The sequence below is a fragment of the Carcharhinus amblyrhynchos genome, chromosome 5 (assembly GCF_965287045.1).
Source record: "Carcharhinus amblyrhynchos chromosome 5, sCarAmb.v2.hapA, whole genome shotgun sequence".
In the NCBI taxonomy this organism is placed as follows: Eukaryota; Metazoa; Chordata; class Chondrichthyes; order Carcharhiniformes; family Carcharhinidae; genus Carcharhinus; species Carcharhinus amblyrhynchos.
In genome coordinates, this window is record NC_137328.1 from 23556920 (window position 1) to 23573246 (window position 16327).

Consider the following 16327-nt stretch of genomic DNA (forward strand, 5'->3'; position numbering starts at 1 on the left):
TGACCTCCCTGTAGGAATCGTTGAATATGAGCTCCTTGGGAGGTCAGTCAGTGATTCCCATGCAAGTCATGGGCGTTACCAGAGGAATTAAAATACTTGTGTTCCAGAACTTGCAGTTTCCCTAGTCAAGCTGTTCTCGTAGAGCTACAACACTAGAGACTTCCACCCTGTAATGTGGAAAATTGCCCAGGTATGTTCTAAGCACAAAAAGCAGGACATATCCAACTTGGGCAATTACTGCTCCATCAGTCTACTCAATCATCAGTAAAATAATGGAAGGGATCATCAATGGCACTATCAAGCAGAACTTGTATAGCAAGAACCTGCTCACCTCAGTTTGGATTCCACCAGGGTCACTCAGCTCCTGACCTCATTACAACCATTGTTAAAACATAGACAAAAGAACTGGGTTCCAGAGGTGAGAGTGACTGCCATTGTCATCAAGGCTGCATTTGACATGAGGGGCATCAAGGAGCCCATGCAAGCCTGGAGTCAGTGAGAATTGGGCTGGTTGTAGTCATACCTCCACAAAAGAAGATGGTTGTGGCTATTGGAGAGCAGTCATGTCAGTCGCAGGACATCATGGTAGGTGAGTAGGGCCCTAGGCACAGCCATCTTCAGCTGCTTCATCAATGACCTTTCTTCCATTATAAGGTCAGAAGTGGCGATATTTGCAGATGAATGCACAATGCTCAATACGATTCCTGACCCCTCGGAAACTGAAGCAGTCCATGTCCAAATACAGCTAGACCTGGACAATATCCAGGCTTGAGCTGACAAATGGAAAGCAGAATTTGTATATCCCAGTGCCAGGCAATGACCATCTCCAACTGTAGAGGATTTAACCATTGCCCCATGATATTCAATGGAATTACCATTGCTGAGTCCCCTATGATCAATGGGGGTTACCACTGAGCAGTAAGGTAAAAGGAGTAACCAGTGTATACTGTGGCAGAAAGAGCAAGCCAGAGGCTATGAATTCAACAGTAATACAACTGATGACCCAAAGCCTGTCCACATTCTACAAGACACAAATAAGTGGTGTAATGGAATGCACTCCACTTGTTGGGACAATTGTAGCTCCAACAATATTCAGAGGGTTGACACCATCCAGGACAAAGTAGCCTGTTTGATTGGCACTCAACCCACAAGTATTCATTCCTCCTCCACCAATGTTCAGTGGCAGTAGCATGTATCATCTACAAGGCACAATGTAGGAACTCACCAACACTCCTGAGCATCTTACAAACCCTTAACCACAGTCATCTAGAAGAAGCATGGCAGTTCAAGAAAGCAGCTCACCATGATCTCAAGTCAATTAAGGATGGACAGTAAATATTAGCAAAGTCAGTGAAGCTTACATCCCTTGATTAAATGTAAAAAAGAGACACTGATCTCAACATCCAGAAAGGACTAGGGTAGCAGGTCATGGAACACCTCCAAATCACTCAGCATCCTATCTTGGAAATATGTTGCCATTAATTAACTGTCACTGGATCAGAATCCTGGAACTCTCCCTCTCAAGATATTGTGACTACACCTACACCAAGTGGACTGCAGTGAAGACGGTGACTCTCCATTTCAACGGAAATTAAGGATGGGCAACGGATGCTGACCTTGCCAGCAATGTGCAGATTCCAAGAGCAAATTTAAAAGAAGTGACCAAAATTTAATTAGGATGGCTCTACATAGAATAAAATCTTGGATCTACATGCTCAACACGAAGAAGACTTTGTTGATAGGGTTAGATTAAGTAAAATGGGAGGAGGTGTAGGTGATATTTGTGCCTTTTTTGGTTGCAGGCTTGCAGAAGGGAGGCTCAAGTTGACAATATTTTTGAGTACTGGGGCTTCTGTCATGCTGCTGGTGCCAATCCGAGGTCTGATATATTTGGGATCCAGCACTGCCTACCCTAGCTAGAATATAAAAGGGGAAAATGTTTTGCTATAGCTATACAGGGCTTGGATCTCTTTACAGTCCTATACTCTGCATCATAGAACATTACAGCGCAGTACAGGCCCTTCGGTCCTCGATGTTGTGCCGACCAGTGGAACCAATCTAATGACCCTCTAACCTAAACTATTCCAATGTTATCCATATGCCTATCCACTGACTATTTGAATGCCCTTAAAGTTGGCGGGTCCACAACTGCTGCAGGCAGGGCATTCCACGACCTTACTACCCTCTGAGTAAAGAACCTACCTCTGACATCCGTCCTATAATTACCACCCCTTAATTTAAAGCTATGTCCCCTTGTATTAGCCATCACCATCCGAGGTAAAAGGCTCTCACTGTCCACCCTATCCAATCCTTTGATCATCTTGTATGCCTCAATCAGATCACCTCGTAACCTTCTTCTCTCTAATGAAAATAACCTCAAGTCCCTCAGCCTTTCCTCATAAGACCTTCCCACCATACCAGGCAACATCCTGGTAAACCTCCTCTGCACCCTTTCCAATGCCTCCACATCTTTCTTATAATGCGGCGACCAGAACTGTACGCAATACTCCAAGTGTGGCCGCACCAGAGTTTTGTACAGTTGTAACATGACCTCACGGCTCCGAAATTCAAACCCTCTACCAATAAAAACTAACACACCGTACGCTTTCTTAACAACCTTATCGACCTAGGTGCCAACTTTCAGGGAGCTATGCACATGTAGCCCGAGATCTCTCTGCTCGTCAACACTACTAAGAGTCCTTCCATTAGTCCTATATTCTGTACTCCTGTTACTCTTACCAAAGTGAATCCCTGAAAGTTGACACCTAGGTCAATAAGGTTGTTAAGAAAGCGTACGGTGTGTTAGCTTTTATTGGTAGAGGGATTGAATTTCGGAGCCGTGAGGTCATGTTACAACTGTACAAAACTCTGGTGCGGCCGCACTTGGAGTATTGCGTACAGTTCTGGTCGCCGCATTATAAGAAAGATGTGGAGGCATTGGAAAGGGTGCAGAGGAGGTTTACCAGGATGTTGCCTGGTATGGTGGGAGAGAAATTGGAAAAAGCTTCAAATAAAGGTTGATAGTAGTGCAGAATGCTCTCAAGAAAACTGTAGATTTTAGTTCAAAGCAATTTTAAGTTTGAGATTTTTTTTGTGTGCTAATAAAGGGGTAAAAGGATATGGAACCAAGTTTATTGGATGATAAAGGTATAGAGCAGCCATTCTCTTATTGAACGGTGGAACAGACTCCTGGGGCTCAACAACCTATTTCAGAGACACAAGCAAATAATCTTAGTCTGGCACTTCACTGTTGTGCTGCAGGACTGTCTTTCTGATGAGATAATCATAGAATCTCTACAGTGCAGAAGGAGGCCATTTGGCCCATAAAGTCTGCACTGACTGTAATCGCACCCAGGCACTATTCCCGTAACCCCACATATTTACCCTGCTAATCCCCCTGACACTTAAGTCAATTTGGTACGGCCAATCAACCTAACCCACACATCTTTGGACCGTAGGAGGAAACCCATACAGACTTGGGGAGAACATGCAATGCCACACAGACCCAAGGCTGGAATTGAACCCGGGTCCCTGGTACTGTGAGGCAGCAGTGCTAACCACTGTGCCACCATGCCGCCCAAGTGAATTTAAAAGACCCCGTGACATTATTTCAGAAAAGCTGAGGGAGCCCTGTGTTTTGGGGTATCATTTATTTTTCAACCACCATTTAAACCAGAGTCTCCCAAACGTTTTGAGCTACAGAACCCTAAGTGACCTTCGAAGTGCATTAGGACATCCCAAACATTTTCCATGTTGACGTCCCTTTTTGCAGCAAAATAAGTGCGAGCACTGAAATCAAATGTAAACGAGTGTTTCTGGCTATATCTATGCATATATTAGGAAGAGGCATAAGTCACAAATACATTCACTAATTACATGGCACCTCCTCCCCCCACCTTAAACCCTGGCCAAGTAACATTAACCCCTGGAAGTAGTACCCACTTTAGGAGTGGATAATCTAAAATGTTTTCTTACTAAATCATATTTAAGTCTTACCTTTTATAATTTTTAACGGGAAGAGTGAAGCTAGAAAGCTGATGCTCCTATTCGACGCATGCCCAGCGCTCTCCCTGACACACACAAACTCACCTCTTTCTCACACACGCATTCTCTCTCTTTAATGCACACAGACATCTCTGTTTCTCAGATGCACACAAACATGACCCTCTCGCTCGTGTCCCCTCACTCGCATCTTTTCCAGCCCCCGTGCTCTTGCAGACTTCTTCTCTCTCACCCCCCACCCCTCCACACACATACAACCCCCCTTAGAGACACACTACTCTCACATAGTCTCTGTCTCTTTCTCCCATACACGCTGTCTCACACACATCTCCCCTCATGTCTCATACACTCAATCCCCCACCCCACTAACTCCTCTCTTGCACACAGACTCAACCCGTCTCTCACACATTCACTCACTCCTCTTTCTCACCCTATGGTCTGCTTGGCCTCTACTCCTGCTCTGAGGCTCGCTCTTGATGGCTTGTTGCTCTTGGTGGCCTGTGTTGGACAGCCTCTCACTCTGAGGCCTTCACAGCCACTCAGTCTGGACCCCACTTCTACAGCCCAGTGCCAGCTTCAATTTTCGTTCCAAGACTCTCACTTCCCATTACTGTGTTGTACACACTTGTCCAATCAAAAGTTGGCTTTCGCAGAAGCCAGACTCTAATTGGACAAGAAGCTGAGCAGCGTTTTTCAAATTTGACAAATGTGCCTGTTTTCCCACAGACCCCCAGGGAGGCTGTAGCAGACCATAGTATGGGAACCCCTAATTTAAACAAATGACCTGGTCATTATCTTACTGCTGTTTGTGGAACCTTGGAAAGAGCAAGTTGGGTATTCGATTTACCTACATTACAGTCGTGACTACCTATTAAAAATTCTTAATGCACTGTAAAGCACTTTGGGAAACCTAAGATAAAATGAGTTATGATTCCTCTCAACATTGCTTTGAATATTGCTTTTTTATTTCAGTGATAAAGAAAGAAATGTCGGTAAAGGAAACTCAGCCAAAGAAACCCTGTTCTAAGAAATATCTCCCTTATCGATTTGATGAGAATCTTCCACAAGGTAATGCTGTGAATGTATATACAAGAAGCAAGCGTCCTTCCCGACCGCCGTCAAAGTGGTGGGTTGTGCAGCAGGATGATGACCATCCACATAATAGATTAAAGACAGATAATTTGACTGAACTGGATGACAGTGTACAGGAACGGACAGCAAAGCCTTTCAAATCACAAACGAATAAGGGCTTGAAAGGAAGATCTTCACATGCACAAGCAAAACCCTTGAGGAGTGATACCTCTACTTCAAAGGAGCAAAATTTTCAGAATGTTTTTGAAAATGATTGTTCTCCAAGTAGCTCACCACATCCCCAGCCAAAGCCCATAGCTAAGCGAGGCATAGGTAATCAACAGGAAGATGATTCTGATAGTATGTTAGTCAAGGAGCAAGGTAGAAAACAAAAATATTCTGCGCAATCCATACCGAAAAAGCGATTGTTTTCTGAGGTTGAAGAAGAGAAAGGAAAACACTTTGACATGCACCTGCCCAAAAAACAGAAATCTACACTGAAGCTGAAGGTTCACAATTTCAACATGCAAGATCAAAATAAAATGCAAGGGGAGGAATACAGTCCACTTTCAAGACCTGCACGTGTTTGTACAACTTCAAGGCAGACTCAGGACTATATTGATTTACCGTCTAAGCCACTTCGAGAGTCTGTTGCATCCTTATCGGCAGCTCATGTTGACGAAAAGATTCCACAGACTGTCAAAAGATCTTCAGAAATTAAAAACCAAGTTGTAACTAGCCCCAGAAAGTCCTTCACAAAATCTGCTAAAGGTGCAAGTGCTCAGGCATTCTCTGGTAGTCATAATCAGGCTCTAATGAGACCCAGAAATTGTAAGATTATGAAGTACCAAGATGAAACTGTCTCCTCTCAGCATTTTGAACAGCCAACAGATATGAGTGAGGAAAATAACAAACCAGGACCGAGCAGTTCTGTGCAAAGGGAGAGAACTTTAAAGCAAAGACTTCCCCACAATAATTTGTAAGTAAACAAACTTGTTCAGAGATTTGGGTATTGTAATTAATGTACTTAAATTGTAACCTTCAATCATTCTGTTCGTGGGAATTTCCAGCCATTAGCCAGCAACAGAAACATTTTGAGAGCTGGTGAATAATCTACAGCACTTCTATGTGTGATAAATATATGTTACTGTTTTTTTTAAAAATTGTAGGAATTTATTATAGTTTTTTCCTGTATTTTTGATTAGTAGGTGGGTTGATTTGATGGGCAGAGCCCAGTGCATGTATCACAGGTATTGGCCACCAGCTCTTACTGCTCCCTGGCCCAATTAGTGGCCCCAGCACTCAGCGAGTCAAAGGGAGGGAGTGAGTCAGGTGATGTTGAGTGGAGAGTAGGCAGCTGTGATGGGATGAAAAGGGAAAGTGGCAAGAGGATTGGGAAACATTGAGGAGGAGGGAATAAGGGGTAGTGAGCAGAAGGCAAGTAGAAAGAGCATGTTTGTAAAAGTCATAAAGAAATTTTGGGCTAGTTTGGTTGAAGGCAACCTATGTGTTTTTAATATAAAATTTACAGGTCAGCAATGTTACCCATTTTTATTGTATGCTTTCTTATGAAAAGTGATTTTTGTTTAGCATGCCAATTTTTGGGCACATGAGATAGCTCCACTGTTGTCATAAAGGTGCAAATATCACAACTGGTGTTTTATACGTCCCTGCTGATTGGTATTGCTTATATCTGCGTGGGGTGGTTTATTTGTTGTATTTTGTTTTGAGAGATGAATGGTTATGCATCAACATGTAGTGTTTTCAGTAAATAATTCAAATAACATATACCTCCATCATGTAGACGAATGGAATGTTTTAAGACAGGCACACAGGTAGTGTTGAGAACAATGCTTATATTACTTAATATACTAGTATAAAAGTATATTTGCACTTTGCATAATTTCCAATTCAAGTGTTTCAGCAGTAATAAGTTCAGAATGCTTTTTATTTTTAGACCTGTTTTTAATAGCAGTGGACCAGGACCATGTAGAAATTATGAAGAGTTGTTTGATGAAGATGGCGTTGGATACTTGGATCACAGAGAAACAATGGGTATGAATAAATAAGTGCTACTGATATGTTTTAAGAACATAAACATAAGAATTTAAGAAATAGGAGCAGGAGTAGGCCATCTGGCCCTTCGAGCCTGCCCCGCCATTCAATAAGATCATGGCTGATCTGTCGTGGCTCAGTTCCACATTCCTGCCCTCTCCCCATAACCCTTAATCCCCTCTCTTATCAAAAACCCATCAACCATAACTAGTATGAACATAGCTAGTATGAACATGAGAAGTAACCAAAACATTCCTCCAAAAACAATCCTGTTATTGTTATAATTTTGGTTAAATGATTGTTATTTCTTCTAGCCCTCTGCTATCTTATCCAAAATCTAATTCTTGGTGTGATGGTAGATTGGTCAACCTTTTTTGGGTGGCATGGTAAAGAGTCATAGGAGTGTCACTGCTAAACCCTGATTGACCTCATTTTACTTTAATGCCTTTTCGAGCTGGAATCACCCAGATAGCTATCATGAGTGGAATGTTTATTTTTTCTCGTTGACTGTAGAAGTAGATGTTGTTGTAATAATCTCTCCTACCACCCTAACAGATAAATAACTCCATGAATCAAACATGGAACCCACTGTTCTGTATAGCCCAACTCGCTTTAATCCTTTTGGCTACTTGTTGTTGAAGTTTCCTTTTTTCTTAGTTGTCAATGGCAGGTTTCCTGGCTGATATATCATCACATCTCCATGTTGTCTTCTGTTGCCTCTGTCAAGTGGGGGTGTGGTTCTCCTGAGCTCTTCTACTTTTGATTAGTGGCAGCTTCCAGTTTTAAAGTTGAGTGTAACAGATTTTTTTCATTGCGATTAATGAGATTGAAATGTTAATACTGTCTTCCAAAGCTTCCATGACTTTCAAAATCTGGTCCGTAGTAGTTCCTTCATGAAAAGGTTAGGTCTCAACTTAGGTCCAGGATGGGCAGAAAGTGTTCTTGAAGTCAACAGATCCATTATGCTTATCAAAATAAAATGGGTTTTCTGGGTGTTTTTGGAGTATCATGCCATAATCCAAACAGCCTAAGTCGGTTGAGCAACAGAAAAGTGGGAAGAAATTCCTTTCTGTCCATCATTGACTTAGTTATTGGTTTCAAGTTCTGGAGAAACTCTTAATAGGAGACTTTATCCTTGGTAAAACCCTGTCTAATTGCATTGGTTTGTTATCTGGAGTTGAATTACTTTGAAAGACTCAGGAAGACCATATCTGCAATACCATTTACACTCTTCTTTCTTCTAGGTTTTGGTGATGCCTGTGAGGATGGGAATTCTACAAAAGACAGTGAAGAAAATGGTCAGTTCAGCTCAGGTCTATTAGCGCATAACCCAATTCAAAAATGCAGATATCAGTCTGACTGAAACCCACAGCCTTCTGTTATCAATGATGTCCTCTCCAGGACTTGGGCCACGTAGTCTTGGCAGATGCAAGTGCAAAACTGACAAAGTCATGCATTTTTAAACATTATTTAACTTTCTGATTGACAAGTCAGTTTACTCGTTTCTGATCACTTATGTGAATTTTGGAAAATCACATGCTACCATTCAGAAAAGAGCAGGGACTCATCCAGGGTTTTTCACAATTACTGCCTGCTCCTTTCTCACTACCAAAAGAGATGAATTAGTCATTTATCACCTCGCTATTTGTGGGACCTAGCTTGTCTGTGAAATGGTAGCTATATTTTGCTACCTAAAAATCACTGCATTTCAAAGTAAATTTACTGTCTATCTGAGAAGCACTCTAGCCTGACCGTTCATTCAGTGAGATCGTGGCTAATCTCTGAATTAGCTCTTATACACAACTTTGCTCCATTTCTTAATACCTTTAGTTAGTACAAATCTCAGTTTTAAAATTAACAATATTTTCCAATTGTGGGTTACAACCCCCAGTTGGATCCCAGGTTGAGCCAGAGGCTGCACAGGCTTCAATGAAACTTTGACTGATTTCTGAAATCTGAGAGATTCCTTTAATTCTCTTTTTTTTAGTTGCTTGCTGTGGCCCAGTGTCATAGAGTCATAGAGGTTTACAGCATGGAAACAGGTGCTTGGTGCTTCAGTCCAACTTGTCCATTCAGCCCTTTTTTTAAAATCCCTAAGCTAATTCCAATTGCCCGCATTTGGCCCATATACCTATATTCCCATCTTACCCATGTAACTGTCTACATGCTTTTTAAAAGACAAAATTGTACCCACCTCTACTACTAATCTGGCAACTTGTTCCAGACACTCACCACCCTCTGTGTGAAAAAATTGCTCCTCTGGACACTTTTGTATCTCTCCGCTCTTACCTTAAACCTGTGCCCTCTAGTTTTAGACTCCCCTACCTTTGGGAACCGCTTTCTGAGGCCCAATTGCTGTTGCAAAATGCCTTTGAATAAGTAGGTGTCTGGGTGAAGGATGGGGAGATAGGGCACACTAAACTCTTATGGTTTACCCCGCTCAGCAACAAGAATACAGCCCTGGTTTGTTGGATCGTTTTTCAGAATTTAAGTTTTGCAGCCCAGGTACCAAGTAAATGCACTGTCTACAAGGCCAATATATATGTCCAACATGGCTTTTACCCACTTCTATTCTAGATGTCTAAGTCTTTTTGGGCCTCCATTATTTATGACTCTTTGCCATTTAGAAAGTACCTTGATCTATTTTTAGTCCCTTTAACTTCTCCAGTACTTCCTTTTTAGTAATATTAATTCCTTTATGTCTATACATTGTATCTTCTACAGTAAATACAGATACAAAATACCAATTTAAAATTTACACTTTCATTATTTCCTTATTATGAGGATGAGAAAGGGGACCTAGTGGTAGGGGATGGGGATATGGCTAAGGTATTGAATAACTTTTTTGTTTCTGTCTTCACGGAGGAGGACGTGAATAATTTGCCGGGTGTTAGCGATGGAAAGGTGGTAGGACTGGAGGGTCTTAATGACATTACTGTTACTAGAGAGGTGGTGCTCGACAGACTGGAGGGGCTGATTGTGGACAAGTCCCCAGGACCGGATGGAATGCATCCGAGGGTTCTGAAAGAAATGGCGGAGGTGATAGTGGATGCCTTGGTGGTTATTTTCCAGACGTCGCTGGATTCCGGGGAAGTGCCGGAAGATTGGAAAACGGCTAATGTTACGCCGTTGTTTAAGAAGGGTGCCAGGCAAAAGGTGGGGAATTATAGGCCGGTTAGTTTAACGTCTGTGCTTGGTAAAATGTTAGAATCCGTCATTAAGGAGGAAATTGTGAGGCATCTTGAAGGGAATTGCTTGATAGAGCAGACGCAGCACAGCTTCATTAAAGGGAAGTCGTGTCTGACAAATTTACTGGAGTTCTATGAGGATGTGTCTAGGGCGGTGGATAGAGGAGAGCTGGTGGATGTGGTCTTTCTGGATTTTCAGAAGGCGTTTGACAAAGTACCTCACAAGAGGTTATTGCAGAAGGTCACGGGACATGGAGTTGGGGGTAGGGTGTTAGCGTGGATAGAGGATTGATTGTCAAATAGGAGGCAGAGAGTGGGGGTCAATGGGTGCTATTCGGATTGGCGGATGGTGACTAGTGGAGTGCCCCAGGGGTCGGTGCTGGGGCCTCAGCTTTTTACCATTTATATAGATGATCTGGAGGCGGGAACCGAGTGTAGGGTGTCGAAATTTGCTGATGACACCAAGATTGGGGGAACGGCAAATTGTGTGGAGGATGTGGAGAGTCTACAGAAGGATCTAGATAGGCTGGGCGAATGGGCCAGGAAATGGCAAATGGAATTTCATGTTGGCAAGTGTGAGGTGGTCCACTTTGGTAGGAATAATGGTAGGAAGGACTATTACTTACGTGGCGAAAAACTGCAGCAGGCGACGTTGCAGAGGGACCTCGGGGTCCTTGTGCATGAGTTGCAAAAACCCAGCTTGCAGGTGCAGCAGGTGGTCAGGAAGGCGAATGGGATGCTGGCCTTCATAGCGAGGGGGATTGAATATAAAAGTAGGGAGGTCTTGCTGCAGCTGTATAGGGCATTGGTGAGGCCGCAGCTGGAGTACTGTGTGCAGTTTTGGGCGCCGCACCTGCGCAAAGATATTTTGGCCTTGGAGGGAGTGCAGAGGAGGTTTACTAGGCTGATGCCGGAGTTGAGGGGGTTGAGCTATGAGGAGAGGCTGAATAAACTAGGCTTGTACTCGTTAGAGTTTAGAAGAATGAGGGGAGATCTCATTGAGACGTATAAGATGATGAATGGGATGGATAGGATAGAGGTGGAGAGACTCTTCCCGCTCAAAAAAAACAGTAGGACTAGGGGGCACAGCCTCAAGATAAAGGGGGGGTGGTTTAGAACGGAGTTGAGGAGGAACTTCTCCACTCAAAGGGTGGTGAATCTCTGGAATTCTCTGCCCGTTGAAGTGGTGGAGGCTGCCTCGCTAAATATTTTTAAGACGCGGGTTAATGGGTTTTTGATAAGAGAGGGGATTAAGGGTTATGGGGAGAGGGCGGGAAAGTGGAACTGAGCCACGATAGATCAGCCATGATCTTATTGAATGGCAGGGCAGGCTCGAAGGGCTAGATGGCCTACTCCTGCTCCTATTTCTTATGTTCTTATGTTCTTATTACCTATTATTTTTCCTACTTCGGCTTATAAAGACCTCATGTTTACTTTTTGCTCATCTCTTTTTGTTTACATTTAAAAATTTCTGGTTTTCAATATTTCTTGCTAGTTTACTTTGTATTCTGTTCTTACCTGCTTTATGATTTCTTAGTCATTTTTCACTGATTTCTAAAGCTCTCACAGTCAGCTCAGCAAACCTTAAAATAACATTTTAAGTTTCTTTTAATCGAGTAACTTTCTGAACTTTAGTTAACCACAGCTTTTTTTTTGTTATTTTAAGTTTTTAATGTGTAATATAAAATAACAGTACTATTTTGGCTAAACATTTAAAAAAGTCTTACCAGTGGCGTGCTATATAAAAGTTTCCAGCTTAGTCAGTAGAATTTGCTGATTTTGTTTTCTGAATCTGGCTAGTTCAATTGGAAGACACGAACCAGCATTGTTTTCAATAATCTGAAGTGGCAAGATTCCAATTGTACAATGGTGGTTCTCTACAAATATCGCAATTTAAAGATTAATTTCAAAATACTTGCAATAAAGAAAACATAAGCAAGAGACAGGTGATAGACAAATTTCATCCATTTTGAAGAATATTATTCTTGATCTGACTTGAGAATTCGTTCACATTTGTGTCCAGAATTTTTCACCTTTTATAACATGATTTTTAGGATCTCAACTCTTGTAAAACTGAAAAGCATTGTTTTGGTTATTTAGAACCTTTGTGACACAACACTGTCAGTAGTACTTCTTCGACGTTCGTGACAAACCAAACTAAATCTTATCAAGTGCAGTTTTGGAGACGGTGTTAATTCTGAATCAGATGAATGAGGTGAATTCCATGTAATAGTTATTATCCTTCAATTTAGGGGAAGGTACAGTGGGCCACTAAGACTGTGCTGTCCAGTATATTAATCATGTATATTTAGTTGAGTATATGGAAAAGTATATTTCTAATTAGTGAAATAAAATTAGTAATAGATAACATAATTGCTCATGTAGATCATAACATTCGTATGTTGTGTGCTTCAACTTTCATATCTGCTGGCAAAATGGTAAGCTGCAAAATAGAGTCCTCCTTAAATTTTTGAGTGCTCTCCTTCATTCCATAATGCTGATGGTTATTTTCTCAAATGCTGTATAACACAGTTGAAAACACCAACAAAATTAGTGCAAGTGGTTGGCATAGTATTATAGTAATAATATCTGTGGCTAGTCCACAATTTCTGATGGAGGGCAATGCTCAAAGGCATTATCCATGTAAAAATGTGGTACTATTCGAGTATCTTGCTTTTTCAACTATCCTGTCAGTATATCTGTGTTCTAAGACTGGCAAAAGGTGGGAAGTGGTATTCCACAAAGAAATGTGTTAGCTCTTCGCCATTTACATCAACAATTTGATATCAGGAGCTCAAATTCAAAATTAGCAGGTTATAGCAATTTGGAAGGAAAAGTTAATATTGAGGAACACTGCATCAAAATACCCACATCGATATTAAAATTAATTTCTCCATGATATATCTATATATCAGGGACTGTCTGGATCCACTACTGTTTACCTACCGCTGCAACAGGTCCATAGCAGACACCATCTCCCTGGCCCTGCACTCAAACCTGGAACACCTATGTCAGACTCCTGTTTATCGACTATTGTTCAGCCTTCAACACCATTATTCCTAAGAAACTCGTCTCCAAACTCCGTTGCCTGAGCCTCATGTTGTGCCTGCTGCACAGTCTGTTTTAACTTTTATACGATAGACAAAGAATTGCGAGTAGACTTCTTGTTAGTACAACCAATAATTATTTAAAACACACAATCAATAATCACCCACCCAACCAACAATAAGTTATCTTACAGAAAATACTAAAGTTCAAGTTTAATACTAGACCTTGACTTAATTTTGCATGACTGGCAAGTATCTAAGCAGATATTGGCCTTTATCTGTGCGCTAGTCTCGGTAGTCCTTTGCGTAGTCTGGTCCTTTGGTCTGATCTGGCACTCTGGCTCTGGTCTTCCTTCTCGGGTGTGATGGTTCTCCTCGTGCTGGTCATTGCTGGCAATGGTCACCATTGTTGTAGCTTGTTCATGGGGTCACAGAGAGAGAGCGAGATTCTTGGTTGTGCAGCACCCTTTATTCGCTGTTGGGTTTCATGTCCTTTTGGACGGTCTCTTGATTCTTGTCAATCAATCGATCAAGGCTTGATCACCCTGATTGATAAGAGTCCAGTCAGGTGCTGCCACATCAATCTTTGGATGTGTACCCAATGGCCATGCCTGTAGGTGCTGGAGGCACGTAGGTCACGTACCTCTCTCCCAAATAAGGGATTAAGGCTCTGCTTTGTCTGGTAAACAAATATTTTTGACCAGAAAGTGTCCATTGTCTTTGGGATGGCCTATTTCCTGTGTATTCAGTTGTCAGAATTGTAGCCTGTTTATCTCTGTCTTTTAGGCTGCAGCATGTCGTTTTAGTTCTTGTGCAATTGTCCCAGACTGCTTTACAAATTGCCACTTTAGGTGGCCCGTTTGGCCACACTTGGCTCCTCCCTGTGCGACTGGATCCTGAGCTTCCTAACCCACAGACCACCATCAGTAATGATGTGGAGATGCTGGTGTTGGACTGGAGTAGGCATAGTAAGAAATATCACAACACCAGTTAAAGTCCAACAGGTTTATTTGGTAATTCGAGCTTTCAGAGTGCTGCCCCTTCGTCAGATGAGTGAAGAGTTGGGTCACAAACAGGGCATATATAGACACAAACTCAATTACGAGATTATGGTTGGAATGCGAGTCTTTAACGGGTAATCAAGTCTTTACAAATGTAGACAATGCGAGTGAAGAGAGAATTAATCACAGGTTAAAGAGGTGTGAATTGTCTCAAGTCAGGACAGTTGGTGAGATTTTGCAAGACAAGGCAAGTCGTGGGGGTTATAGATAGCGTGACGAACCCAAGATCCTGGTTGAGGCCATCCTTGGAACTTGGCTATCAGTTTCTGCTCGGAGATTATGCTTTGTCATGTGTCTTGAAGGCTTCCTTGGAGAACTCTTACCCGAAGATCAGAAGCTGAATGCCCTTGACTGCTGAAGTGTTTCCCAACAGGAAGGGAATACTCCTGCCTGATGACTGTTGAGCGGTGTCCATTATCCGTTGTCGTAGTGTCTGCATGGTCTTGCCAATGTACCATGCTTCAGGACATCCTTTCCTGCAACATATCAGGTAGACAACATTGGCCGAGTCGCAAGAGTATGTGTTGTGTACTTGATGGATAGTGTTCTCGCGTGAGATGATGGTATCCGTGTCGATAATCTGGAACGTCTTGCAGAGGTTGTTGTGGTCACTGATCTGAAGGCTGGGTAATTTGCTGTGTAGAATGGTCTGTTTGAGGTTGCATGGTTGTTTGAAGACAAATAGTGGGGGTGTGGGATGGCCTTGACGAGATGCTTGTCTTCATCGACGATATGTTGAAGGTTCTGGAGAAGATGTTGTAGTTTCTCCGCTCTGGGGAAGTACTGGATGATGGAGGGTACTTTGTCGGCCATGTCCCATGTTTGTCTTCTGAGGAGGTTGGTGCAGTTTTTTGCTGTGCACGTTGGAACTGTCGATCGATGAGTAGAGTGCTATATCCTGTTCTTACGAGGGTGCCTTTCAACATCTATAGGTGCCTGTTGCAATCCTCCTTATTTGAGCAGATCCTGTGTATACGGAGGGCTTGTCCATAGGGGATGACTTCTTTAACGTGTTTAGGATGGAAGCTGGAGAAGTGGAGCATCGTGAGGTTATCCATGGGCTTGTAGCACAGTGAAGTGCTGAGGTGACCGTCCTTGATGGAGCTGCACGTGTCCATCGACGCACATAAAGAAATTACTGGAACTGAGAGGTTATACTCATCTGGAAATGCTTTCGTTCGTTATTCTAAAAAGGAAAAAGCTGAGAGATGAACTGATTGAGGTACTTAAGATTATGAAAGGATTTTACAGAGTAGATACAAAGGGAATATTTCCATTGGTGGGAGAGTCCAAAACTGGGGGGCATTTATTGGTCATAGAAACCCTGCAGTGCAGAAAGAGGCCATTCGGCCTATCAAGCCTGCACCAACAACATCACACCCAAGCCTATCCCTGTAACCCCACTTATTTACCCTGCTAAGCTCCCTGACACTAAGGGGCAATTGAGCATGGCCAATCAACGTAACCAGCGCATCTGTGGACTGTGGGTGGAAACTGGAGCACCTGGAGGAAAGCTACGCAGACACAGGGAGAACGTGCAAACTCCACACAGTCAGCCTGGTTGGGAATTTGTTCAGTAGGAGTTCAGGAAGAAACACTTTACCTAGAGAGCTGTCAGTAGGAAAACCTGAGTCAAATAATATAGATGCAATTTAAGGAAAAACTAATTAAAAATGAGGGATAATAGGATTAAAGCTTATGTTGATAGAGTTGGGTGAAATCAGGTGGGAGGAGGTTTCTGTAGAACGTAAGAATTGTACGGCAGAATGACCTATTTCTGTGCTCTAATTTTATTTTTACTGTATTATTCCACCATTGGTTTGCTTCCACTGTTTATTCATGATCAATCATTAAAGACTTCTAACAGTCTTCAAATGTTAGAAAATATGAGTTAAAAATGACA

The 16327-nt window shown here is 42.3% G+C and overlaps 1 protein-coding gene across 2 annotated transcripts in view; it reads left to right on the plus strand.

The window, feature by feature from the left end:
* The window catches only part of LOC145342925 (uncharacterized), a 106914-nt gene that overhangs the window by 72205 nt on the left and 18382 nt on the right, over positions 1-16327 (plus strand). For both annotated transcript variants that reach the window (XM_080188547.1, XM_080188548.1), the window contains exons 12-14: positions 4975-6052; positions 7031-7128; positions 8373-8426. In XM_080188547.1, the coding sequence (XP_080044673.1) occupies positions 4975-6052; positions 7031-7128; positions 8373-8426 (1230 nt within the window). The remainder of the gene's footprint in view (positions 1-4974; positions 6053-7030; positions 7129-8372; positions 8427-16327) is intronic.